Source organism: Taeniopygia guttata, chromosome 1 (assembly GCF_048771995.1).
Source record: "Taeniopygia guttata chromosome 1, bTaeGut7.mat, whole genome shotgun sequence".
Classification (NCBI taxonomy): Eukaryota; Metazoa; Chordata; class Aves; order Passeriformes; family Estrildidae; genus Taeniopygia; species Taeniopygia guttata.
Window position 1 is genome coordinate 18,597,623 of NC_133024.1, and position 27,381 is coordinate 18,625,003.

The 27,381-nt window shown below is 47.2% G+C and overlaps 1 protein-coding gene across 2 annotated transcripts in view; it reads right to left on the reverse strand.

Annotated features, from left to right (window-relative positions):
* Nucleotides 1–7,219: 7,219 nt before the first annotated feature.
* Nucleotides 7,220–27,381, reverse strand: part of HUNK (hormonally up-regulated Neu-associated kinase) — a 41,609-nt gene continuing 21,447 nt past the window's right edge. The window contains exons 4-10 of one of the 2 annotated variants that reach the window (XM_012570010.5): nucleotides 23,798–23,933; nucleotides 23,443–23,570; nucleotides 20,021–20,156; nucleotides 16,216–16,384; nucleotides 15,619–15,702; nucleotides 11,060–11,240; nucleotides 7,220–8,833 (exon numbers count right to left, since the gene is read on the reverse strand). In XM_012570010.5, the coding sequence (XP_012425464.4) occupies nucleotides 8,190–8,833; nucleotides 11,060–11,240; nucleotides 15,619–15,702; nucleotides 16,216–16,384; nucleotides 20,021–20,156; nucleotides 23,443–23,570; nucleotides 23,798–23,933 (1,478 nt within the window). In that variant the 3' untranslated portion in view covers nucleotides 7,220–8,189. The remainder of the gene's footprint in view (nucleotides 8,834–11,059; nucleotides 11,241–15,618; nucleotides 15,703–16,215; nucleotides 16,385–20,020; nucleotides 20,157–23,442; nucleotides 23,571–23,797; nucleotides 23,934–27,381) is intronic. The other variant, XM_030264261.4, reaches the window with a different exon arrangement.

Below are 27,381 nucleotides of genomic sequence, written 5' to 3' on the forward strand. Positions count from 1 at the left end.
AGCCCCTTGGATTTTCCCAAGGAGAAATGGTTGCTACCTTCTTGTTCTTGCAGCCCCAAAACATCTGAGCTTGGTCCCTGCAATTGCCCCACCCTCCACACCCCCTGCTCAGCCATGCTTGAGGGCCAGGGGATCCTGTAATCTAAACAGTACAAGAGTGACAAACAAGACAGGAGCATGTCCCCTCAAGAAAGAGGGATGTGGGGGTGATGGATGAGGGAGGGGAAAGGATTGATGGCAAAGAAAGGGTTGATGGCAATCCCCAGCCTAATAAAACTCAAACAGGGCAATTTCTTATTCCGAAATCTATCAGTGACCTTTAGCAAATCAATTCATCTCTGTTTGTGCCTCTAGTAAATGGGAGTAATACAGCCTTGCTGTCTGGAAAACCCTTGGTGATTCTCAGATGAAAGATGTTTTATTGGTAGCAGTATCATCCTTCACTGTCATTAGCATGATAACAGATCCATCACCTAGCAACAGAACTCCTGCTCTGCTTGTCCACGGATTTCTCTTGGATTTTGGCTCTCTAGCAACCTGCTTTTCATTGCAAGAAGTTTTACAACCTGTGACTGTTCTTCCCTTAATGTTCCTGCTCCAGACAAGCACATCTGCGACGCCCCAAGCCCTCCTGCCCCCTTTCACTGCCCCTTTTTACTTCTCACCATCAGAGCAAACAAAATTTGCTTCTCTTAGCTAAAGCATCCCAGCAGAAATTTTGAACTTTAAAATATAAACTTCATGCAACCTCAGGAGTACAACTATCTATCAGATGTGCACAAATTACAGGGGGAAAAGCAGCAATCAGGAAGCTTTGTAAAATTTTGCAAAAGCCACAATTTTCAAGGACAAAGTTGCATGTACATGAATATCACCAACCACTGAAGATCAGGAGTCCTGCCAAGTCCTGTGATGCTTTTAGACATATGACAGGAGCAGTCCTTCCACCCTCAAGTGGTGCACAGACCAACCTCAACCACTAAAACCAGCATCAGCCACTACTTGGAGAGAGGATCAAAGGGAAAGATAAGGATAGCAAAAGCATTGTCCTGCTTTATCCGAGACAAGCCATCTCTAATACTATCTTTTGTCTAAGCCCTCAGCTCAAGCACAGATGTTTTGGGAAGGCCCCTTGCTGGAAGAAATATGGGGAAGTTGTGCACAAGGATTTTTAGCTATTAAGGAGCAATAAGATTCGTGCCTATTAAAATACATGAATTCATGACTCTAACCCTCGGTTTACATGACTGGTTATTAAAAAATACTGCACAGTCAGTAGCTCTTTCAGTTTCTGAAGGCACAGCAGCCACTCCAAGGCATCAATTACTTTTTCTTTCAAAGATTAAACCCCCCTCAGAGCCATCTCATGTTTCCAGGTCAGTATCTGGGCCTGAGCAGGGCTGTCACCATGGTGCTGCCTGGGACACGAGGCAAAGTGTGACACTGTGACACGGGTAATTGCCAGCAGTTTGCCTTTCTTGTCCCTCATCACCCCAGCACAAAGTGCAAACCACAATGGGTTTAAGAAATTGCCTTTTAAGGTTTTATTTACCATGCCTGAAAGGATTTGAGGATGGGCAGTGTGAAACCCCTGTAAGAATTGTTTCTGAGGTATCAGCATACCTTTGAACAGGTGAGTGTGACCTTCCCTAATTGCTGCAGAATCCTATCCTTAGCCTAGGAGGCACGGGTAAATAAATACGTAAGTAATCAGGTTCCCAGCCTGGCAGTGACTCGGGGTTTGGTGTCTTTATTCAAAGGGGGTTGCAGGTAACTGAATAAAGATGATACTGTCCAGGCAAGCTGCTTTCTTGGCAACCACAATTTAGGCAGTGGAAAATATTCTGAGCAAAGAGTGGGCTGGGAAGAAAAGGAATTGCCTGAGCACACAGCGTTAGGCTCTCCCAGCAAAGACAGGAATGAGGAAGGTGTTTGTTTCCTGACATCCTTACTTCCCTGTAATGTTTGAGCATCCCCAAATCAGTCCCATAGGATGCTGGCCCGGGCATCCCACAGTACAGGCCGTGAGAGGGCTCAGTGGATGCCACATCCCTGTCTCCTGGAAGGATTGCTCAGCACAGGCACCAGGAAACACCAGGAGGATTTCCATCCTCTGGTGCTGTCAGCCTCATCACTCCTGCACTTGGATCAGCTCTGGTGGGCAGGGAAGTCTCATCTGGCATGGAATCACTGTTTGGGTGACAGGGGAGTTCTCCATCTCTGCCCCAGCCCCGTGCTGGCCCCTGAACACCTTGCACAGACCAGGAGGGGCTGTGGGAGCACAAGGCAGGTCTGCCCAGCCAGACTGTCTCTGCCTGGCTTATTCCTGCTCCTGCAGCCCAAGTAACACTGCCCTGTCTGCAGAGATGCAATTAATCACTATGAAGATTGTGGCAAGCCCCAGCCTGGGCTCAGGGGCTCAGCCAGCACTAAGCAACAGCTGCTGGAGGGCTTTTTGGAAGGAGCTTTTTTCCACTGCTGTGCAGTGCCTGAAGGCAGAGGGAGGTTCTTCCCTCCCCGTGAACAGTGGGGTGCAGGTGGGACTTCCTGAGGCAGGAAAGTCCCTCTGACATTGAGCAGGTTCCTGCCACTGGTGGGAATCAAGTGCTGTTTGTCAGAGGAATGGTTGGATTTGGACTTTTGAAGGGTCTCCCATCCTTCATGCTATTGAAGGGTTTTAACCTGTGTAAAGCCTTGGCTCAGGGGGTCCATCAAAAGCAAGGTAATCACTGGAAACCACAGGTCTGCAGGTCTATGGGTGTGTCCACACAGGGCTCATGTCACCTCAGGTCCCCATGGCAGGGCTCCTAACCTGGACTAGAGGCCAGGCAATCTCAGCAGCCCAGACCATGACCCCAGCACAACCTCCCCTCCCCTGAAGTGAAACCTGAGTGGGACCTCAACCCAGGAAAAACCTGGGCTGGGGGTGGGAAAACCAGCATTCTGCTGACACTTAGAGACACAGTAAGTGTTTTATATACTCCAGTCCCAGCTCCACACCATCTGCCAGCCCAGCTCCTCCTTCAGGATGGAGCACAAGCATCTCTCACGGCTGTACCCACAGCCAGGAGCAGGGTGGGCAGTGGGACACCAAGTTCCACAAACACCTCTTGGAGCTAGGACTGGCACACAACTTGGACATGAGTCCTTTCCTGGTGCCTCAGCTGCAGGTAGCTTAGAGCTCCCCTCTGCAGAACAGGCCTAAATATGTAATCTCTTCCACGTGGAAAAGAGAGCACAGCTCTCAGGAAAAGAAAACTGGGGGCACCCATGGGGTTGACTAGGTCAGAGCCCACCCGCTGAAGCACTGGCAGCTCCCTGCTGGACTCACACTGCAGCACTGCCCCATCCCTGTTCCTCACCACGTCCACAGGACACAGAGGAGAAGGGGATGACAGCTGTGGCCAACAGCTGCAGGGATTTATACACCAACAACCCATGCATTAAGCAGCCTTGGAGGGGCTGAAGCCAACAGGCACCCTGAGAAACAGCATGTCCTACCCAGGGCAAAGCCACCACAGGAAACCCCCAGCACAGCTGAAGGCTCACATCCCTGCCCAGTCACCAGGAAAGGATACAGGGCTCACAGCCAGCTGCATCTGTGGATGAAATACTGGAATGAAATGCTGGAAGAGAGGTGTGGTGATACACTGTCCTGGTAAGGCACCAGACAATCTGCTCTGCTCCGGTGACATTTCTGCAGAGGTTCAGCCCGGGCAGCTGACACAGACCCAGCCCCACTTCCCAGTGATTTCCTGGCAGAACAGGCACACTGTAACACCTGTCCCAGTGCGGTCTGGGCTGTGAGCTGTACTAAACAGCTCTCAAAGGAATGCTGCGGGGCCACCCTCTCCTGCTGGCAGAGGCATCCAAGCCCTCAGGGACAGCACCTGTGTACCTGGGATTTTAAGCAGCTCTGCCTGGGCCAGGCCTGAGCCTCTCTCCTGACAGCCCTGCCTGGCAGGGAGCCTCCCTGGCAGCTCCCTTTCCATCCTTCAGATGTTGCAGCAGCCCTGAAACTGAACACTGCATGGCAAGTGCTGCTAGCAATGCTGGCTCAGCAGAGAAACCCCGAACACAGCTGCTGGAAGGGGTGAGGTGTGCTTTCAACAGCATCATTCCATTTATTTAGGAAGGGGAAAGGTTAGCATGGGACTACTTGCAGTCTGGATAAAGAACCAGATACCTACATCTGTGTTCTCAGACCCTTGGTTTTCCCCAGCCTCATATTCTGAAGCACTTTCCCTGCACAAGCATTCAGCTCTTTTCATCCAGGCCTCTGCACCCAGACATCCAGCCCAGCTGCAGTGCCACTTCCAACACTCTTGGGGCTCCAGAAATGTTCACAGCAGAGATCAAAACCTCTCAGATTCTCTTGGGAGCCCTTCAGGCCAGGAGAGCTGGTGACCTGTGACAGTATTGTCACTGTGTGCTGACAGAGTGAGGCCCTGTCCCTGGCAACTGCAGTGACACCTTTGCACAAGCCTGTGGTGTCCTTCTCCCAAGCTGGACAAACTGAATCTCCTGTCTGGGGCCAGGAACTCTGTGGCAGAGCCACTGCAGATCAGTTCTTTCACAACTGAAATCTCCCTTTGAGCTTAAACAAAGAAAAAAGGCCTTGGATTTCTGTTCATGAACTGTCAGAAAAGGTCATGCCTGGGAGGACCTGTCACAGATCCCATTCCAGCATCCTTCAGCCTCCTGAAAAAATGTCTGAGCCTTCCTGGCTGCTTTCTACCACAGGGAATCTGAAATCAGACATTTCCCAGGTTTTATGAGGGTTGGTGACCAGGCAGAGGAAACTCCTCTCACTGGGATGCACAGGAAACATGGTTCCAAGTCCTCCCATGGGCAAATTATCTGGGAGCAGGCAGAGATGGGACAGAAAAACCTCATTTTATTTAATAGCTATCTGGAAATAAAGTCTCTGGTGACCTTTTTTTTGTTCTGGATTCTGTCCTTTCTGCTTGTAAGAGGTACAAGGAATTGGGTTTTTTTCCCCTTGTACAGGTGGAAGAGTTCTCTTCATACCAACATTAATAAATATCATATTTCTTTTAATTTCAAAACAAGCTTAGCCCCTCACTCTTACTCAATAAATATCTTATTTTCTTCTCAGCTGGCATCAGCAGGGAGACAGCAGAGATGCTCCTGCAAACCTCAAACCCACTCTAGGTTCTATCCAGAAGCACTTTGTTCTTCTGATTGCCTGTGGCTCAGTAGCAGAAAGCAGCCTATGACAGGCCTCCTTTGAGATCAAATATTGAAGAGTTCTGAGAAGCGCCAATGAAGCCACGTGGAAGGGGGATACACTGGAGAAAACTCACCATTTGTGGCCCCAGAGGATGGAAAAATCAGGGGAAGAGACAGACAAGACCCCAACTCCTGCACACAGCAACAGTACCCCTGGATTTTCTGCTCACTTCTGGATAAGCATGGCCAATATGAGCTTGGGGTGCTACAAGCAGTGAAGGTTTTTAGTACTTAGCAGCATATTTACAGGAGAAGCACAACGACCAACACCTTCAGCAGCAGCTGCTGATTTCTGCTCTTTCTCACTGAATAAATCCAACACCTGTTTTTCCAGGCAGAAGTGCCTGAACAAAAACACTTTTACCACTCTGGATCCTGAACTGCTGCCCAGTGATCAGCCAGTTTGCAAAACCCTCCTGTAAGTGCTTCACAGCAGCTCAGAAAGGCCCCACAGAGGTGTTTCCATCCCAAAGCTCAGAACTGCTCTTTTCCCAACACCCAGCCTGAAGTGTAAGGTGTATTTTCAGCTGTCAAACACATTTACGACAGGTTTAGTGCCAAGACTGAGGCAAACATCAAAAAAAATTATCTCAACCTTCCACTAGACCAGGTTGCTCCAAGCCCCATCCAACCTGGCTTTGTAGCTTTTCTCCTGGGCTTATCTTTGCTACAGTGACCTGGCAAACAAAGTCAGCAGTCTGTAGCAATCTTGTTCCAAAAGTTCATATATTTAATAATGATACCAAATACAGCTTTCCCCCCTGGAATTTCCACTATGATATTCTGTAGGTCCCTTCTGTGCTCACTGCAGTTGGACTATACATAGCTACTGACTATGCTGAATACATGGTTATGTTTTAGCAGTGTAGTACTCATATATTCTCTATAAATATAATAAAATACTTAACATTTGTTTTCATTCTGATTTTTACACATATTTCCTGTGTTTCTACAAATGAAAAAAAAAATCAACCCAAAACAAAACATGTCGCTTTCCTGCCTCCCCCAACCTTTTATTGGGTTCCAAATAAACCTGAGTTTGCAATTCAAGTTGGCATCTGCCATCTGCTTGGGTATGTGAGTCTGATGAATACAAAGTGGAGGATTTCAGTGATCCCTAATTTCAGCGATCCCTGATGTCAGTGGTCCCTGCCCACTGGCTTGGCAGCATAAACATGTTCTTAGCATGAGGAGAATGAAAATGCTCTGACATTTATAAATGAAGGAGTTAAAATGGCCCCTTGGGATGAACAGATGCCCTCCACAAACAGAATGCAACACTTCTTGATCTAAAAATGGATACAATTATTTCAGGGCTGTATTTTCTCATCATATTGGGGTTTCTATGTGTATTATTTTTCAGGTAGTACAACTCGTTCACTCCACTGAAAGGTCCAAGATGCTCATGGACTGTCCAGGGCCATACCCCAGTGCTGAGGGGAGCGTCCCACCTGCAGGGATGAGACGGGTGCTCTGGGCATCACTCTGCTGGTTTTGCCAGCAGCCCAGTTATCTGTCAGTATTTGGATTAATGTCCATTTTTCCCTGTAGGTTCTAGTGTCAAGCCCATACAAAGGCTCAGCTATGCCCCTCCACTCTGAATATCCTGCTCATGGAACTGGAAGGAAAACTTCCCAAACATGGGTAACCCTCAGCATCTGCACAGACACCAACAGGGCAATGAAATTGTTCATAAAAGTATGGATGAAAACAGGGCCTGGATTCCTACGAGTGGCAAAATTCCATCTTCCAAGGACAAGAAGTCACCACCTCTGCTTCCTGGGTTTTGAAATGACATTCAGTGGTGGCAGCAGAACCAGGCTGGAGCAAGCTCTTCTGAGATGCTCTTAACACACAAACATGTACACAGGGGAGGTACAGACAAGAGAAAAGAGCAGTCTTTGTCTGTGGCTAAAGGTTCTAATTTATAGGAAATGGTTTGAGGACAGAAACGGAACCAAAAAAATGTTGCCAACCTCTCAGATGTATCATTTACTTAGAAAAACAAGACTGGTATACAGAACATGGTGTCTTTTAAGAAAATCAATCTCCACTGCTCATAACAATACCCAGTTTTTGCTAACCACTACATTACCAATCTTGGAGTATAAAACAGACTTGGTACAGGCTCCAGTGTCCTTTATTAGTCTTTTTAATTCACTGTAGTCTCAGAGAAGCCTTCAGGTGTGTCCAATGCTCCCTTGGTGTAACAGAGGCTTATGCAGTGAATTTCCACATGATGACACTTGTTTTTAAATAATCATGTTTCTTGTGACATGATTAAACCACAGTTTTCTTCATGAAAAAAAAAATATTGTGTTATTACCTACTTTATGTAATTAACAGTAAAATCTGCTTTGAATTCCAATATTCCCACTTTTTCTGAACTAGACCACTCATGTCTTTACTCAAGCTTCTACCACCTTCATCTTCTCGGCAGGGCTTGTCAGCAAGCTCACTCTGGACAGAGTGCTGGCGTTTTCCCCCTCACCTGCCCCAGGAATAATGCCTGCAGCAGCACCATGGGCTGTGTGCCACAGGCAGCTGGAGCAGGGACAGTCTCAGCACAGATCCTGGCCCGGCACTGATTCCCTGGAGGAACCAAACCCTCAGTGCTCGTGGCTCTTCCACCCAACCCCGCTGCGGCACCAGGTGAGAGCAGTGAAAATACAGATCCACGCAGCTCTTGCAGGGTGTTTTACTGTACAGTCAGATGCCAAATGCAAATATTTCTTAACAGCACAAGCAGAGCCCTTTTCTTTCAACTTTAAGATGTAGGACAGTGCCTTCCTTGCAAGCAAACCTCCGATTTCCTGTGCTGCGCCAGCACGGGGTATCACATAGTGACAGCAACGTGCCTGTGGCTTTCCCTTCTTGCTTAAAGGAGAAAAAGGTTAGATCCCAGAGAAGAGCAGTGCAAATCCCAGGATGTCAGGCTAACACTGGCCGCTGACAGCCTCTGTGTTGAAGGATATCTGTGTGGGGCTCATCTGCTGCAGCTGAGGCATCCTGGCTTCCAGGGGCTTTTCGCTCGCCGACTGCATGGTCTGGTTCCTCTTCCTCAGCATCTGTCCGATCCCCATCATGGGAAACCTGCCCCTGCTTTTCACACTGTTTGGGCTGCCCAGGGGGTTGCTGGGGACCAGCTGGGTAGGGGACACTGCCTCTTCCTTTGCCGGATACGCTTTCTCTTCATAGGTGAAAGAGACCTGGGTGGGGTGGATGGGGGATGTGCTCCTGGGAGGAAAGAGCGGGGACAGTGTCCTTTCACTTGAGCTTTTGTAAGGGAAATTCATTGGTGAGCCCAAAATTCTGAACTGGTGAGAGGGTGAAACCTGGTCTATTTGGTCCTCTCTGTCAACTGACTCGAAGGAGTGCACGATATTCAGGATGAGCGGGGAGTCCTTGGCCCGACTCCCGATCCGGGACGGCTCCGGCTGGGGAGACTCCTGCCTCTTGAGGAGCCGGGGGGTCCTGGGGGGAGGCTGCTGGACCTCCAGGTATTCCAGGGAGCTGGAGGTGACACAGCCCGTCTTGGGTGCCAGGGGCTCGTGGAAAGGGCTCACGCCGCCACCGGAGTCTGCAAAGCAATGGGAGAAGGAAGCAGAAGAGCACACTGCAGTTATCAGCACTGCCCACAGCACCTCAGACACAGGAACATGGTGAGGCACCAGCTGCAACACATGGTCTGGGACCCAGTTCCCTCACCCTCAATACTAACTCCTCAATACTAATTACCCCCAGGTAATTTATCTGTCCTCTTCCTCACAGGCAGGAAGTTCTAAAACTGAGACAGTGACTTGAAAAGCAAAAGCACAGTTGCCTCCAGCTGTTTGTATTAATTATATCCACAACACCACGCACACACTGAGAAATCTCACATTTCTCCTTTCTCAGCACCATTTTGTGTGGCTCTTGCTAGGCCTGTATTCCCCGACACACCTAGAGACACAGGAGAGCACAGTGAGTTAATCCCTGAAGGCTCTCCTTGCATTTTGGAACAAAATCTGTTCCTGGTTTCACACATGTAAATATGGAGTAGCAGCAGCACCGGCCAGATTCAGGCTGCTACAGTTGGAACAGATTTGCTCCCTCAACTTCAGCAAGAACCTTCCTCCAGCAAGGGCCAAAAATAAATGGAACAAAATCTTTGCAGGACTTGGCCCAGTCAAACAAAACAGCTCGTGGAGAAGATCTGCTCAGCTCCTACAGAACGCTGGCACTGCCTCATGCCAAGCTAATCTCAAGCAAGCACGTTTTGCTGCCTCGATGGAAAGCTGTCCAAGGAACCTGACTGCCAGGCCCCCCTAATTGAATTAACTGGTAGCTATTCCATCAGTTCCCTGGGTCTCAAATAATCTAAAAAGGATCTAAAATAATTTTGCTCTGCCAGCACTCAGGTCCCAGACACAAATCTCACGTGTATTTCTTGTGGAGGGATGGTCTTGTCAGGGGTTGAGACCTGAACGGAGGAATGGGATGAAATCTCACACTTGTCTGGGAAACGTAGAATGAAGTTAATTCCAACCAGTTTCTTTCTAAAAGTGGCCAAAATTATTTGAGATGTGTCAAAACATAGTCTCCATAAGCAGAGAAATGCTTTAGCTGAGATCTACATGATTTTCAGAACAAACAAGCAGAGAGAAACATAATGAGGGAAAAAATGAACTAGATTTTCTTCCCCCCGTACTTTGCTCCCAAAAGGGACAGAAAATCTGAGCAAAATGACCATTTAAATTTTTTTTTTACATTTTTTTAAAGTAACTATGTCCCATTCCTGACCAGCTCTCTGGACTCCTGCCATCCTGCAGCAGAGGCTCCCATGCTGCCAGACAAACACTACTTAGACAATTTTTTCTCACTTTGAGCACAATAAATGATAAATTATCAAGTCATGACAATGAGCATCACAAGCCACCACTCTGAATAACCCCCTGACACCACAGTAAATGTTTTCCATCACTGTATCTCCCCTCATTTAGTTTCGTATCTAACAGAGGCTACCTCACCTTCCTGCTCCTCAGTGTCTCCCATCCAGGTGTGCACTATCCACACCTCATTTTCCCTGCTTGACTCCCCTTTTCCTGCACTCCCTTCTCTGCCAGCAGTTTTCACCCAGCCCTCTCAAGCTGCCCTTTGTGATTAATGCTCTGCTCTCCTCTGGCTGTCACATCTTTTCGTTTCCCTGCTCACGATTTCCCCCCTCCTTTCGCTGATGGGCATTTGCTGAGATTGGCAGTCCCACCTGCCTTTCCTTGAAGCTGCCCCTTTCCCATTCCTCCACCATCAACTCCTCTCAGAGACTCCTCAGGGAGGTCAGGGATTCTCCCTAACCCCCTCTCAGGAAAACACAGTGGCTGGTAGGAAGAAGCTTGGCTAACAGCTCTGGTTTCTCAGTGATCCGGGGTGGGTGGTGATACTTTCAAAACACCAGCGTGAGCGTGGATGATTTCGTGTGAGGACGTGTAAACAGGGGAAGAAACTGCCTTTTTAAAGCACTGCAGGAATTCTGTCAAACACAGAAAGGGAGGGCTCCTGACTGCTGAGCACCACCATGGATTCCTCAGGGCCTTTCACTCCACCGTGCTGACATTATGCAGGCTTCTTCTCCACACCACTCCCAGAGTGACAGGGAATGCAAACCTGGAGTTTTTACTCACAAACACACACCACACAGGACAGGACAGGCTCAAAAACACCACACCACACTGGACAGGCTCAAAACCACCACACCACACTGGACAGGCTCAAAACCACCACACCCCCCATGCATACACAGACCCACCATGGCTGTTCTCCCACTGACCTTTCTCTGGACCTCCGGCCTTGGTGACTTTCCGGTCCTTCAGCAGAGCCTTGGTGTTCTGGATCTGTGAGATAAGACAGGAAGAAGGCTGTCTATATGAAACTGGACTTTTCTCACTTTTCTTTGGGAGCTGACGGTGAACGATCTCCCCTTTCTTTTCTTGTTCTTTGAGTTTTTTGTCCTTTAGGTTGTAAAACAAACAAGAACAATTTGGTTTACTCAAGGGAAGTTTCAGTGACCCCCAGACCTACAAGGTGGATTAAGCACCATGTATTTACAAGGATCTTATCTCAGAGTAACTAAATCCTCCATGTCTCATTTTCCTCTGATCAGCTTGCCATGATTTCATGGCTCCCATCTGCTCTGACATTCAGGCAGTGTGAAAGCTGGTTTTGGGAAATTAAAGGAAAAGGAAAGCTTTTCTCTTGGAGAAAGCAGATGAAGGTTTGTGCTCCTCCATACCTGAAATACCCTACTTAAACAGCAAAAAAGGCCTTTGATTTCTCTTTACTTCACTCCCTCTGAGATTTAAAAAGGTGAGCTGCAAAGTTTTAAAGAAGTTTGAAGCCTCTGAGTCATTTATCTTCTATCCAGACAAGATCTGGAGGAACACAGCCCTTGCTTTTACAGCATCTCTACAACTGCACAAGATATGGAGGGGGAGAAAATTATTGAGCCATCCCTTCCCTGAGTCCTAACTCCTGGCTGTGATGGGGAAGGCAGCTGAAGATGGGATTGCAGCAAGAAGATAGGTTTGATCTCCAGCGATGACAGAGGAAAAAAAGACTCTGGGAACAGGATTCTGAAGAGGAAGCCAGTTTTCAAAGCATTGTTTTACAGTGAAAATTCACTGCATCTTCTTTCAGTCACTGGATTCAGCAAACTGCTTAACACCCTTTACCTGCCACTGATTTCTAGGGGAGCCCAAACCCTTATTTCACATTTAAACAAAAAGGGGTTTGTTGGTTTGAGGTTGTTTTTGTGGTCACAGTTCTCATTTAAGCAACATGTTTTGCTCATCCGATTAAAAAGTCACTGCAAATACAAGTCTTTTTAAAAAGTGAAGCTCCTTCCCCCAGTTATATGCCTGTGTTTTGTCTGGTAATTATGCACTGCCACTCTTGATTTTCTTTTGCAAGCTCATTGACGTGGAGTCTATGAAAACCCTCAAAAAAAATAAAGTGCATAAAAACATGTGAGAGAGATGCAGAAGACAACTTTGATTCTCCTGGCTCACTAATCAGCTCTGGAAGCAAGACAGACATGAAGAGGCAAAAATCTGGACTCATTATGAACATTCCCAGCTGAGATGGAGCCTGGCTCCCTGCATAGACACTGTCTGGGCACTGCTGGGCTCATCAACTTTTCAGGAGTTGTAGAGTTGGAAAGAGGACCTTCAGTGACTCATAAACCAAAGTTTTTACTTTTAATACCGACATGGTTAGGTGGGTGACTTGGGAGAAGAAGAACTTGAGATCTCCTGTAAACTCCTCACTGGCTTCATCTCACCTCTGTGCATGTGGTTTTTGCCCCCATCCATCCCTCATCCCCTCCAATTCCTCTCCCTCTGGCTAGCTGCAGCTGGCTGACCCTTCCACAGCCACAAAGGAGCTCCTCATGGAGCTGTACACCTCTGCATGTCCATGCCGTGTTTGGAGCCACAGTGTGCATCAGGTACAGTCCCTCCTGGTGAGGCTGGACTGGTAACAACAGCAAAACCAGCAGCAGCAAGAGCACTGCTGATAGTTCTGTGGGAGTATCACCCTGCCACAGCAGTCAGGGGAAGGTGTGCAGCTGATTCTGAGCCCACCACACTGCTTTTCCTCCCACGGCTCTGAAACTCTGCTGCTGAGCCATCAGCAGAAACCAGCCTCTCCCAGGGATCTTTTCATGCAGGTGCTCGTGAGGATGACACTAAGTAGTGACTATATTAAACCCTCAGGAGCCAATCCAGACTGCGAGGAGCTAACAGCTCTTTTGGATAGGTGAGGAGGAATCTGTGTGCCGGCTGCTGCAGCCTATGTCTGCCTGCAGGACGTTCCAGGGTTGCAGCATTTTTAGCCAAGCTGCAGCTCCTCACCTGCCAAAGTGCTTCTGCCTTTGTCCTCACCCTGCTGGCACATTCTCTCAGCCACAGCACCACACAATTAAAGCACCCCTGGCAAAGGAAATTCACTTATCCGGTGCTGCCAATTAATTACTTCACGCTGGATGAGCATTGCAAATGGTCTCAGGAGTATTTCTAAAAGTGCTAACGTTGCTCCTTAATGACCATGGTTGTGAGAGGCTCAGGACCAAAGTCCTGAACTCCCAAGGTGCCATGCACTTATATTTGAAAAGAGAAGGAAGATTTCCTTCAGGGGAGTTATAAAAGTTCCCCCTGCACTGCAGAGTGCACGGCCGTGTCCCATAATGCAGGAGCTGTACTGGTATGTTATACTTGAATAGGTTGAGAATTACATCATCCTCTGCTATTTCCTGTCCTGACCTTGACCCTCAAACTTACTCTTAGTCCCAGCAATGGATTTGAAAGGCAGATAAAGGGTATTTTCCTTGGCCATGTCTGACACCATGACAGGACAAGGACACCGGTTGTTAACAATTGCTAATTCCACAACTGAGCCCACCAGCTCCCCTGGAGGGACAGCCATTCATCCTAAGACCCCTTCCACAAGTAAAGAGATGGAGAGCACAGCCTCCTGCCTGCCTGCCTCTCCCTGCACAGCCTGGGAACAGCCTGGGCCCCTGCCCAGCCTGCAGCAGTGGACCTGCTGGAGAAGAGGGGCAGGACACTGCCCCTGCCTGCCCCAGCTGCTGGCAGCTCCTCCTGAAGCCAAATCCTTATTTCCCATGGCTGGAGAGAGGTGGGAGAAATTCCACATCTGCTGCAGCCCGAGCTGACCATCCCTCCCCCTCCTATTCCCATGGCAACCTGAGCTCTGCTCCCTAGGGACCAGTGGCTCCCAATTCCTCGTGTGACTACAGCTGAAGTGACAGAAAACATTGTAGAACCAGAGAATGGGTTGAAAGGGACTTCAGAGCCTGTCTCCACCCCCTGCCACGGGCAGGGACACCCTCCCCTAGCCCAGCCTGGCTTGCACTTCCACACTCTGTGCCCATGCAGCAGGAGAACAGGCTGTTGTTATTATTATTATTATTATTATTGCAGTAGCTTCACAGTGAGTGCATCCTGGTAAGTATTTCAAGAAAGACAAGACACCCCCTCATCCCCTAAACAGCTCCCCTGGGACTATTTCTGAGTCCAGGAGAGGCTTTGGAAAGAGCCTCCATCCCTAGGCAAGCCTACAAACCAAACTGGGGTCACACCCTGGCATGGCTGTCAGCTCCCAGTTTTCCTCAGGGAAGTGAACTTTCCAGGCGGGCCTTGCTCAGAAGCTGTGAGCTGATCCCAGGAGAATGCAGAAATCCCAGAGCACAGTGCCTCTGTCACTGCCCAGGGAAGTGACACCAGCAGCTGGGCCAGACAGAACTAGGATGCTCCATGCAGGATCTGAACCCTTCAACTCCCAGTACCTTCCCCTGTTTCCAGGGAATGTCTCCCTGCAACAGCTTGAGGAAGTTGTGAGAGCTCTGTGAAATGTCATATTCATCGAGTCTATCCACTGTTGGTCCATTCCAAGCAAGAAGGTTTTGATTTATTCAAGAAAATATTATTTATGCCCTGATATTTCCATCTGGCTTGGAGTTCAGCTTGTCTTGCAAGCAGCCTTTATAATAAACAAAACCAGCCACACCACAGATCTGCCCCTGCAATTAGATAATCAATCCAGTGCTGAGGAGCAGATTTTGGAACAGGCAGCCTCCCCAAGAATGCTGCTCTTTGTGTTGGCAGGGAAGACTTGCACAGCTCACATTACTCTTGTAATTTTAGTGCTTGGCAAAGAATCAGCCAGGGAAGAAAAATCCAGCCAGGATTTAATACAAAATACCTCCTCTGCTTGCAGGCAAGAAAACTGAAGACCAACAGAGCAAAAGTTTAAATCTTTTGTCTGCCCAGAGGAATTCCTTCATCATGCAGCAGGCTGATCCCACATCCCTTCTGCTAAGGAGCAGAGAAAATGGACTTTGAAGAGTGCTGTGCTAATACAGCTTCCCTGCTCCTGAGAGCCAAGGCAGGGTTGGCCCAGGACACTGGGAGGGTCACCCTGGCTGTCACTCAGCTCTCTGTCCTGCAGCACCAAGGTTCCAGGGCTCAGAGCCTCAAGAACACTGAGTTTTCATATTTTGGTAACACCAGCAGCTTTCACCCCAGAATGAAATTACGGAGCCCCCCGTGTTTGCTCATTTTGCTAAACAGAGATTGAAAAAGATTTAATTTCTTTAAAAACCCTGAAAGTCACCTTTCTGTTTCCTCTCTTGGAGGTTACTGTTTGTTTCTTTGAAAAGAAATAAAGGGAGTTATTTGTCCTGTACAGGCAAGACCACAGGCGTTTCTTTTCTCCACAGGTCCACAAACCCATCATTTTAATCACAACCACCAAGGATGCTCAAATCCAATCTGCTTTCAAAGCACTGCAACAAGCTTTGCTGAGCTTTACCTCATAGGAGTCTTTATTGGCCTTGTATTTTTCTATCTGGTATAGCTGGTTCTTGTGGCAAACACTGTCCTGGCCTTCAGCCTTCTGTGGAGAGAAAAGCACAGGAAAGTAAAATATGTAAGATAATTAGAGAAAACTAGGGTTTAATTACTGCACTCTTGACATTCAGTGGAGGAGCATCAGCTTTCAGAGATGATGGATTTGATGCATTACATTTTAAATATCATTGGTGGCATCATCACTAATGTGAAAAGGACTGAGGGAAGACAAAAACCAAGAAGATTTTGTCGCATTGGAAGGCCTGATCTCTGCTCAGGGGCCAGGGGAATTACATCAGGTAAAACTTTCAGCTGAGTTTTTACTTCAAAGCTAGATGAGTTTAAGAGCTCTTAAGATTCTTCTTGATGTCCTCACTCAATAAACTGTGTTACTGGCATTCCAAGCAGCGGGATTAACCCAACACAGGGGCACAGCACTCCACAATGGACGGTCCTGGGGATATTCTGTAATCCTGTGAGATCAAATGCCAGCAAGCCAGGCCACTTGTAGCCTTTTTGTCCCCTCCTCCCCAGCAGTGGCAGGAGGCAGTTGGCTCACCCTGAGGCTGGCCAGGTAGCGCTCCAGCTTCTTGTTGAGCAGGAAGTAGATGGCCAGCGTGTGGCTGGCCCTGTTGGAGAGCACGGTGTTGATGACATCGCTGTTCTTGTAGCCCAGCTTCTCAGTCATGTGCAGCAGCACGCTCTGGCTGAGGTCCTCCAGGTGAATCCTGCACAGGGGAGAGGCAGAGCAGGATTTCTGGGCTGTCCTGTCAGTGGCAGAACACTAAGAGGAGGCCCCAAGGGCTCAGCAATTAGGGTGATTAGTTCCCTTCTCCCAGGAGCAGGCAGGTGCTGGAACCCTGGTTACTGAGAATTTTAGACTTTCTGTGCTGACAGAAAAGCAGGAAAGCCAAGCAGGGAAAGGACCAGTATCTGGGAGCACAGGAGCTGCAGGAAAGGGAATGAACAGAATTCTGTCCACTGTGTCCATCCCTGATGGGAATTGTCACAGTGATGCTCAGGCCATTTGTTCCCCTACACCTGAGCACTGAACTCATGAAGATGAGCTGGTTTTGAAGGAAAAGAGGCAAAAATCCAGCCCAGAACTGGCTCTCTGAAAAGCCCCTTCCTCATAATCAAATATCACTGCTCTGAGCTTCACCCCCTTGCCTGCTCCACAGTGTCCATGCACTAATTAGCCAGGGAATTTCCTGCTAGAGGAAGGGGATGCACAGGATTATTCCTGCAGCTCAGAATGGCAACGCTGCTGTTTCCCTGCTGTCACAAGTACCAGCCATGTTTACGTCTCTCTCTTCTATAAAGTCTGGAACAGCCTCAGCCAAGGCGAGAAAAGCAGAACAGAGGTCTTGTGGAAATGCCAAAGCATTGGCTCAATCTGAGTTTAAACCAGATTCTTCCAAAGAACTCTGCTCCTATTTAGACTTCTAAATGGGCTGGCCAGCTTCCCAGAGGTACCCATCAGCTCCCAGCCACCTCCAGAGAAATGCTGGGTTCCAGTTGTTTCTAGAGGATATTCCTCACTCCTAATACCAAGTCTAATATCAGAGGGAGCTTATTTTGCAAGATTTCCCCTTCCAAGGGATCCCTCCCCACTTTTCCCACTCCTGCCCAGGCTCTGATGGACAGGACTCAGACAAGATGTCCAACACAGTCTGGGAAATCTCAAATAACTCATTCTCTTTGTTCCCTGTGCCTATGAAGGAGTGCTTGGGGTTGAGTCTTTTTTAACAAGTTCAAAAGCAAAACTTATCTTGGCTACTGCACGTTGAGACATCTGGACAGCAAAAGAAATTCAAGCAATTTTGACTTGAAGTGCTCAGCAAAATGGGAAATTTTTGCTTGCCTTCAGGGAATTTCTTCAACAAAAGCAAGCCTACAAAAAGCCTGGGAAAATATTCTCCTGAAAATGCAGCTTCTGCCGTTCTCCCACCTTATCTCATGCTTTTCCCTTCCTGCCACGCTCCTGTCCTGGGAACAATGGGTGTTACCCCCAGAGGAGTGGAAGGGCACTGCAAAAACATCACACAACTCCTTCTGTGCCGATTAAGAGAGGAATTAATCCTTTGCATATTCAGCAGTGGGTTTTTCACACACTATTTCACCACACCTTATCCATATCTGCACACTAAGGAAAAATTGGAGAAATTCCCTGGAAGCTGACTCTAGTGGTACCTTCTGAGACAAGCTCAAAAGGAGCTAAGCCACATCTTTAAATATTTAAAACTTTGCAGATTATTCTCCCTATAAAGCACCAGTAGGTAAGTCAAGCCTGGGATATCAACTAATGAAACAAAACTAATATTATTTTAAAAATATGAAAGAATCTCTTTAAAGGCTTTTATGCCTTACAGCTTCACATGTCCCCTAAATTTGGAGGAGTGATATCAAGAGAATGGCTCTGCCTGGTCTCATCTCTTGGGAAACGATTCATCACAGGGGCCACCTTCATATCCTGGGGATTACAGGCAGCTGGCCCACCACATTTCAGAGGATGGATCCAGTCATATCCCTAGGAATCCAAGCTGCATGACATCCATCCATCCACCCATCCATCCATCCATCCACCCATCCATCCATCCACCCACCCATCATCCATCCATCCATCCATCATCCATCATCCATCCATCATCCATCCATCCATCCATCCATCCATCCATCATCCATCCATCCATCCATCCATCCATCCATCCATCCATCCATCATCCATCCATCCATCCATCCATCCATCCATCCATCCATCCATCATCCATCCATCCATCCATCCATCCATCCATCCATCCATCCATCCATCCATCATCCATCCATCCATCCATTTTTTGGGAGCTGCTCATCTCCTCAGGTTAAGGAATGGCACAGCCACAGGGCTCTCCATGACGCAGCACCCCAGAGTGCCACCTCCGGAAGGGAAATGTCTGCTGCAGAATCAGGACACCTGCACCCCATGTCAAGGCACTACATCTGGTTCCTGGCAGCTGAAGGAGGGGAAGTTATGGGCTTCACTCAGGGACTCTCCTTCTAGCCAAATTAGGACAGAAGTTCTGCAGCACTATCAAGTTTTAAGCACCGCAATTAGGCTTTAGGTCACTGTCTTTGCCTCAGTGCTGCCTGGCCTTCGAGCCAGTGAATCCCCTAGGTCCTGGGTGGTGTGTGAGACATAGCTGGAGGGCTTTGATACAGGAAGGAGGTTTTATCTGATCAAATCCAGACATGTAGTTCCAAGTGAGCTGCCTGAGGCTTTATTTACAGTCACTGGAGCGGAACTCCTATATCCAGGGCACAAAGCCATCCTAAGGCAGAATCAGAGAGGAGTCAGATGAATCTTTATGTAAAAAGCGCCCTTATTTCTCTCCACTGACTGCAACTTTGCACTGCAGATGTTTCAACTCCAGCAAGGTCATTTATAACCAAACTGGACCACAAGTACCTTCCCCTCTCTCCTTTCCCCTGGATGGATTTTTGACTGACCATGAGATTCATTCTCTGCCTGCTCTTAGTCACCTATTCAGCAAGGTGCAGGTATTCAACACCAATACCAACACGAGACATTAAACTGTGATCTTTCTCACCATGGTTTGCATATTCCATTAACCCACAGCACCTCACAAACAGGCAGAGGCTCTCCTGGAGAAGCAGCTTGGCTTTTACTGACCAATGAAGAGGAGATCATGATGCCTCAGGTTTTAGCTTGTATATTTTTCAGATTCTGTGCTGCTTTAGTGTGTGGGTCTGGGTTTCATATTAGGGCATGGTGAGCTCTCTGCACAGAGCAGGGAGACAAAACAATTCCTTCTCTAGCTGGGAACCCAAGGACAAATGATCCAAATCTTAGGCCAGGCCCAAGAGCACAAACAACGTGGACTGAAGAGAAAAAAACAAGCAGGATGGGACTTCATGAGCTGGAGCTGTAACTGGATAATTAACTCTAATATGCAAATGGAGCAGAACTTATAAAAGTGAGAGACCCTGTGACCAGTCATCAGTCATCCATTTTTGTGACCATTTTGGGTTCATCTTGGGTGCAGCCCTGGCTGGGCTCTTGTGCTGCCCAAGGTGGATCCATTGAGGAGATCCTTTTAATAAATCCCTACTTAATTCTTTAGTTCTGTCCAGCCTCTGCTCTAGGTCAGCCTGCACAAGAACTGCCAGTCAGAAGATATGCACCCCAGCCCACCCTGAAAACAATGCACTGTAACTGCAGCTTCCACTTCAAGGTACTGCTCTTGGCCATTTCGAGCAGCACGGGGCCAATTCCATAACCTTTATGATGGATTCACAACTCCTAGGATTGGAATTGGAACACCAGGGACATAATGGCAGGTTTTCTCCTCCCCTCCCTGCTGTACCTGTTTGGATAGGTGACATTGGGTGGTGCTCTTCCAGGGTAGTTCTCATTGAGCCATCTGTTTGCCAGGGCCTGCTGGATGTTTGGTCTCTTGGCAGGGTCTGGCTCCAGGAGAGAGCGCAGGAAGTTTATGGCCGCTGTGAAGAGATCAAGGGAAAACCCCAAAAAACAGCTCTGTCATCTGCTCTAGGACTGGCACAGGAGGTGAGTTACTACAGGTGTGCAGCCTGAGCAAGAGCACACTAAAAAGAAACATTTTCCTTACTGCACGCTGCAATGTCCTTGAGAAAATGGAAGAGCTGATAAGGGATTAGTAACGAAAACAAAGATTTACAGTCACAATGATTTATATATATTATTTTATGTATTTATTTTATGTACAAAGGACAGCAGAAAAAACACTTTTTGGCTCAGAGCTCATTTGAAGTTTCAAAGCAGGTGAGCCAACATTTAATTCATTTAATTCCCACATGAGGGCAAGAGGCTGGAGCCAACTCAGAGACAAATCACTGGATCAAAGCAGAAAGAGATGGACCAGAGTGAGTGGAGGGGAGGGAAGGGAAGCAGACCTGGGAAGGAAGACCCAGCAAATTTGGCTCCCTTTGACATGGTAAGAATAAATTCTCTGGCTCCCATCCAACCAACAATCAGCTGCAGGAGGTTTTAGCCAAATTAAAAGAGTGCAGCAGAATTAACAGGCTTTGCTTTATTCTCCTGAACCTTCAACTTTCAATGACATTCAACCACGCCTCCTGAGTTTTCTGCAAAAACGCTCAATTTTAAAGCCATGTGCTTCTCACACAATTAGGAGCAATGAAATCAAGTGATCTGCCTAAAACCTCACAAGAAGTGCCCCTCTGAGCTGAAAATAAACTCTTTCAGCAACGTCTGGTTGTCCATTATTCCTCAAATTACCAAGGCTAGATTTCACTGCTCCTACATGCAATCTAAGGAGAATAAAGCACCTGTTGGTGGTACCACAGTGGGATGGGACAGTGGGTGGGGTGGAGGATGAGGAAGGGAGGGTTTCTCCCTAAATAAATCAGGGTTAGACTCACCAGGTGCCAACTCCCACCAACCTGAGCAAACTCAATGTACAATATCCTGTAAAAATCAGGTTTCAGCTGGAGAAACTCTGTGTGTAGAAGCTTAGATGTGCAAGAGAGGCTTCTTACTCTGTGTTTGCCAGTTCAGTCAGGCATCAGCTGGGTTTTTTTCTAGTCTCTCTCTTCACAAACCACTGATTTAAGCAAGATGCTTTACTTAAATACTCTCCAGCATTTTTATTACTATCCTACAGCAGCCACGTGTCAGGAGCAGCAGGAAGAACCTACATCAGAGTTCCCAAACTTGCTGGAAGCTGCTGTCTGTGTGCCTGGTGTGCCCTTTCTCCAACCCCATCCCAGCAAACAACAAACCCTTGTTCTTCCATTAATCCCCTCTCGCTCCAGTGTCTGCGTTGGAAACCTCACACATCCCATTGGCTCCAAGCCACAAAAATCCACTCTCCCCAAACCCAAACTCCATCCTTCATCACCACCATGCTTGCTCTCCAAATCACCCAAAGTCTCCTTAAAAAAATCCTACTTCTCCATCCCCACCCTTGCCAAAAGGCAAGCTAATTAAATAAAGCTTGTGAAGTGCCACAGACCAACAGATTCAGGCTGGGAGAAACTAACTGTGGGGTGAAGAATCCCTCCTGGAAGCTCCCAGACCTGGTAACAGAGGAGCAGGAGCACCTTGGGATGGCACAAGGAGCTTTTCCAGCTAAGCCACACAGCTGGGGACAGCAAAATGATTTCCCCAGGGAGAAAACAGGAGGGAAAAGGAATATATGCAAGGTGAACACCAACTGCCTGAGCACCTGACCTCTGCTCAGCCAAAATCAATAACCAGAGAGTTGTTGTTCAAGAGGCTTAATGAGAAACAGGTTTCCAAGTGGGAAAATCAAACATCAACTCCAAAATTTCCCTGCTTTGCTACACAGGTTGTTCTGGGTGCTCATGGTCACCCAGCATTGTGGGTCACACAAATGGAAGTGTTTTCCTGCTCAGTGATAAGATTGCATGAGGGGGCTGTGTGTTCAGTAAGCAGGAAATTAAATATTGAAAGACAAGGTACTGGGCATGTAAAACAGAGTCCTGTGAAAATTCTCTACTTTATAGATGAATTTATGGAAATTAAGACCCAACTACAATAAAAGGACCATAAACCAAAGACGTTAACAAGCACTACAATTCCCAGAGCAGAGAGTTTCTGCCCGGTGACCCAAAGCCTAAGGTGGCAGGAACAAATGTCACCTTAAATCACACTGTGCCATGTCTCTGAGCTCACAAGGCCCTTGGCTGGGGTCAGGGGCTGACGGGTACCTTTTGGGCAAAGGTTAACATCTTTAAATCTAGCCCATTAATTTGCTATCACTTCTGCAAGTTCAGGCTGCTAGAGCTCTCACAGGATAAACAAAATCCTGCCTTCCACAGTGTCAAGTGAGCTACAGATGCTGAAAATGGAGAAAATCTGATTTCCACTGTTAAATGGTGGAATGAATGAAACAGCAAAAACAAGCCTGTGAAAAAGCAATGTTATTTTTTTGGCTACTCAGGGTCTGGCCTTGTACAGGGTGGAAGGTGGAACCCTAAATCTGTGTTTGGAGAATTCACCTCATGACTCAGCTCCCAAGGGTTTCCTTTTAAACCCTCTAACAACGGTCTCCATTCCCTTTTTGTATTTGGGATCTTTTAATTTTATCCAAAGCCCTTTGCAAACAGACTGCCAGGGAAGGAGACAGAAGCTCTCCACAGACAACAAATTTGGCATAAAAATATAAAAGCCAGCTACCAAACAGAGCTTGCTCCAAATGCTGACAGTGGCCTTGCTGCAAGCTGAAAAGTGATTCTGTTGCCTAGTGACATGGCTCTGAAGCAGGAATTAGTATTTCTAATACTAATACACCAACTATTTTGCATTTTGTGAACACACAGAGGTTATCCCAGGTGGCTGTCCCAAAATAACTTTCTTGAGTGCATGTCATTATTCCATAATAAACGTGAAGTCATTTGAGGCAGTTTGTCACTCAACCCCAGTCATGATAAAGCCCAGGAATCTGTTATTCCAAAATGATCTGTTCATGAATCCTTACCCTATGCTAGAATCTTCTGGATGTACAAAACTGACCAACTGCTCTGCAAAAGCTGCCCCACAGAATTTCACAGCCTTGTTCCTTCTCTTATATTCAGCACAACTTGGTGCTCCTCCAGAAGTCAAAGCAAAATGAGTAATTCTGCTAAATCAACTCTTGCAGGTCTTGAACAGGACAAAATGAAGAAAAGGAGCTTTTCCCAATTAGCACAATTAGCAGCATGACTCAGGAGCCAAAATCCCATGGAACAGCTCTGACCTGCTGGCTCCACCCCCCTGGGTTACCTGAGGAGAGCTGGGTGGGAAAGGGGTTCATCTCTTTGTCCACCATCTTTTGGTACAAGGCTCTCAGGCTGAATGGCTCCACAGTGAAGGGTAATGTTCCGGTCAGCATGGCATACATGTTCACCCCACTGGAAGGAAACAGGCATGAAAAGAAACCAATATGATCTGGAACAAGGGAAAAATTTAGATTTTGGAGACTGCAGTTCATCTTTAATGTCTGGCAGTCATTACAGGGTTGATGCCCCATCTCTGAGACCATTTCAGGTCAGGCTGAATGGAGCCCTGAGGCACCTGATCCAGCTGGAGATGTCCCTGCTCTTTGCAGTAACAATTATAAACTCGAGAAGTAACTCACATGGACCAAACGTCTATTTTGGGCCCGTATTTCTTCCTTGCCAGAAGTTCAGGGGCTGCATATGCTGGGCTCCCACACTGGGTGCTGAAGGGATCAGAATAACCCAAAATTCCTGCACAGTTGCTCAATCCAAAGTCTGTGAAAAGCAGAGACACAGTTATGAAAGAGAGACACAGTCAAACTGTGCTAGAACACAAGTTTAAAAGAAATAACTTTTTTTCCCCCAAAAGCTAAGCAATGAACTCCCTGAGGAGGAAAAAAAACTCACCCACATGCAAAAATTTGATGTAATTTGCTTCTGCGAAGTGCTAAATAACCAAAGGCTCCCCTAAACAATAAGAAGAGCCTTAGAACACGCCCAATTTTCCATTTCATACACAGAGCAGCTCCATTTCACTGGCAGCTGGATGGCAACAACCAGCTCTGAGCTTGTCCCAGGCCCAGAGCCACCTCAGGATGGGTTTAGGGAACAACAAATCCCATTTATTAAGAGTTGGACTCATGGGTCCTTGTGGGCCCTCTCCAACTCAGAATATTCTGTGAATGTCTGAAAACCGTAACTGTTAAGAATATTGACATTGGATTAGTTCCTCAATATCCTCTCTCAGGCATCAATTTGTGGCTCTTTTCCTTCCCTTACACTTATTTGCACTGGACTTGTAGTGCTGGCCTGCCCCTCAGCTTTCACCCTGCTGAAAATAAAATTTGGCTGAAATCTGAGGAGTTCCTCAAGGTATTAGAAGTACCCTGACAGGGCAGACACATAAGCCTCATTCCCTCACTAAACCAGGCGAAGATACAAAACCTCCTACCAAAAAAAAAAAGTAATTATCACAGTGACTGGAAGTGCCTAAATGGTGGCAACAGTGCTTTGCACTTGACTGGCTGCATCTCTGAGGGACAGGATGGCACAGGGGGACAGGAGTCACATCTCTCACAGCTAAAGAGGGGTTTTCCTGGAGAGCACTGCCAAAACTGAAGGGAGAATCAAGATTATTTCTTGCCTCTGATGGAAAAAAATTATCTCTGGGCACTGCTTAATCATCCCTGGGGCTTCTACAAATACTGCGGAGGATCCATTACCTTAATTAATGTGTTCATTACCTGTGGCCTGAGATGAGATCTGTCAGCTGTAAAATACTTTATAAAACTCCTAGAAATAGCATCTCCACACAGTACTGTTCCTGGTCCTTACCCTGCTGTGTCATGCCAGCTCCAAATGACTTGAGTGCACTGTAATGTTTTACAATCACAGCATACAGGGGCTGTATTCTGTCACGGTGTCAATCAGCAGCCCTTCATCAGTATCAATGAAGGGTACTCTATAAGAGGTCTTCATTCTCTTATTTGCTTCAATTGTCAAGCCCTTATTCACTTTCTTCAGCTCACTCATTACAGCTGCTATGCCTTTTTTATCCCTGTTGAAATGCAGGATGTGTGCAAATAGGAGCATGCTGGGGACAGGGGTTTCATAGCCATGGAAATGAGGATGTTGCTATTAACACTGTGTCAGCACATGGTGATCACAGTGTGATTTTCATTATTTTTATTAAGGATGCACTGCTGATCTCAATGAGAACAGTACTGATAACCTCACTGCCACTGCCTGTCTCTGCCTTTCAAGAAGCCTAGCAAATGACAGAATTCACATCTAAGGCCACACTTGGTTTTCCCAAAGCAAATATTTCCACATGGGAGCTTCATCACCCCCACTGCTCGTGCCACGCATTGCTCTGCTCCCCCTCAATGCCTCCAGGGAATCCACACCAAGCTGTGGATGCAGGGCCATCCCTGGAGCTCTGCCAGTCAGAACAGGGGAACAGCTGTGAAACACAAGCTCCTGGACCAGCAGAGCTCCACAGAGCTCAGCAGAGCTGGGTGTCCCAGCAGGACACCAAGAACTCTGCGTGGTCTGTGGCACCGACCATGTGGGCTGGGAGATAACAGGGAGTGAGTTCCTTCCAACAGTTCCAATCCTGATGTTCTTCAATCTGATTAACAGACTGATAAGAGTAAGTCCTCTCACAGGGAATTCTTCCAAGAATATCTAAGAGCAGGTTCTAAACCACCCTGTCAGGCAGCCAAAAGGAGGAACGAATCCAAGGTGCCCTTGGAGCAGCTGAGGGCTCAAGGCATCCAGGTCTCACTGAAATGCATGAACAAGCAGTGACTTCAATATCCCATCTTCAATCTTCATTTCACCTTTTGTTCTTCCTTACACAGCTATTAGAAGAACAACATTTTGATTTTTATCAGCTACTCCTGTGTTTGCTGCTGTACAAATCACGGAGACCAAGCTCTTGCCCCACAGCAGGTAACGTGAGATGGTTTTGTAGCTCAAAGTCTCTCCTCCTAGTCATGGAAAGCAGCACTTTAATCCCTCCAAACATGTTCTTCACTCCTGAAGAACCTTCCTGGGAAGGACTATGTGATGACACACATTTCTAGTAAGGCAGGATACACAAAATATTGCAGCCTTTCTTTTGCTGCAACACCCTCAGCTGGGTGATGGGATTTAATTGCTTTGTTTTAGCATACACTGCTATCTGTTTTGCCTGAACATCAGGCTGCAGAGCTGAGGACAATTTATTGAGGCTGTGGAAGACCAAACTTCTCTTTTTTCTATCCTTCCCTCACCACCCACTGCGAGGAGACCCTTCCATGCAGCCAAAGCAAACTGCAGGAACGGGCCTGGAGTGATTTTTTTTGGCACGTGAGTTTTAACTGTATATGTATCATCTGGGAAGGGCTTGGTTCAGATGTCAAGCTCTCAGCAGACACCCAATAACAGGGAAGTGATGTGAGTTCTTTAAACCCATCAGATGTGGTGTAAACCATCTGGTCTGGCTTATCTGCTAAATCAGGATGATGGGTGGTATACATCAGCCCTGGTGAATGATTCATGGCCACTTATCAGTGTCCTCCTGACCCTCAGCTGATGTAAAACAGAGTTCTCTCTGCTGTTATTTTCCCAGAAGGCTGATTTGCTACAGAGCAATCCCTGGAAGTCAGGGTGGCATTTCCAAAACTGAATTCCCAAGGTGACACCTGGGTATTTCAGACTCCATTGGTCATCCACCCCCTGTCTGCTTGGAGATGCAGGTACTGTACATGTCACAGTGAGTGTCCACTGGACCTGGATGTTTGAATGCTAAGTGGTTGTCTCACCACTTTCCAGCCCATGAAACTTTTTGAAGAGAGCCAGTTGAGTTTTTAAGTCTGCAGCCACAGACACTGCTGTTGGCAAGACTGTAGGCACGGGAAGGAACACAAACAGATGTTTGGCATTTCTTTTATGAAAGGAATATTTTCTTTTCAATGCCCACATTAACATTAATGGGAGTTATGCAAGGCAGTGAGAGACTATCCCCACCAATGATTAATCTAAAATGCCTGCACAGCTTGAATGAATCAAGCACCACATACAAGTGATACCTAAACACAATCGAGGCTGCACCGTTGATCTTTTTTATTCTTTAACAGCCCTCTAAACCAATTTTGTCCTGGGTGCTGGAAGCAAATTTAACAAATATAAATAAAGGCCCACATTTTGCCAGCTGCTAAAAATGTGTGCAACTCCCACT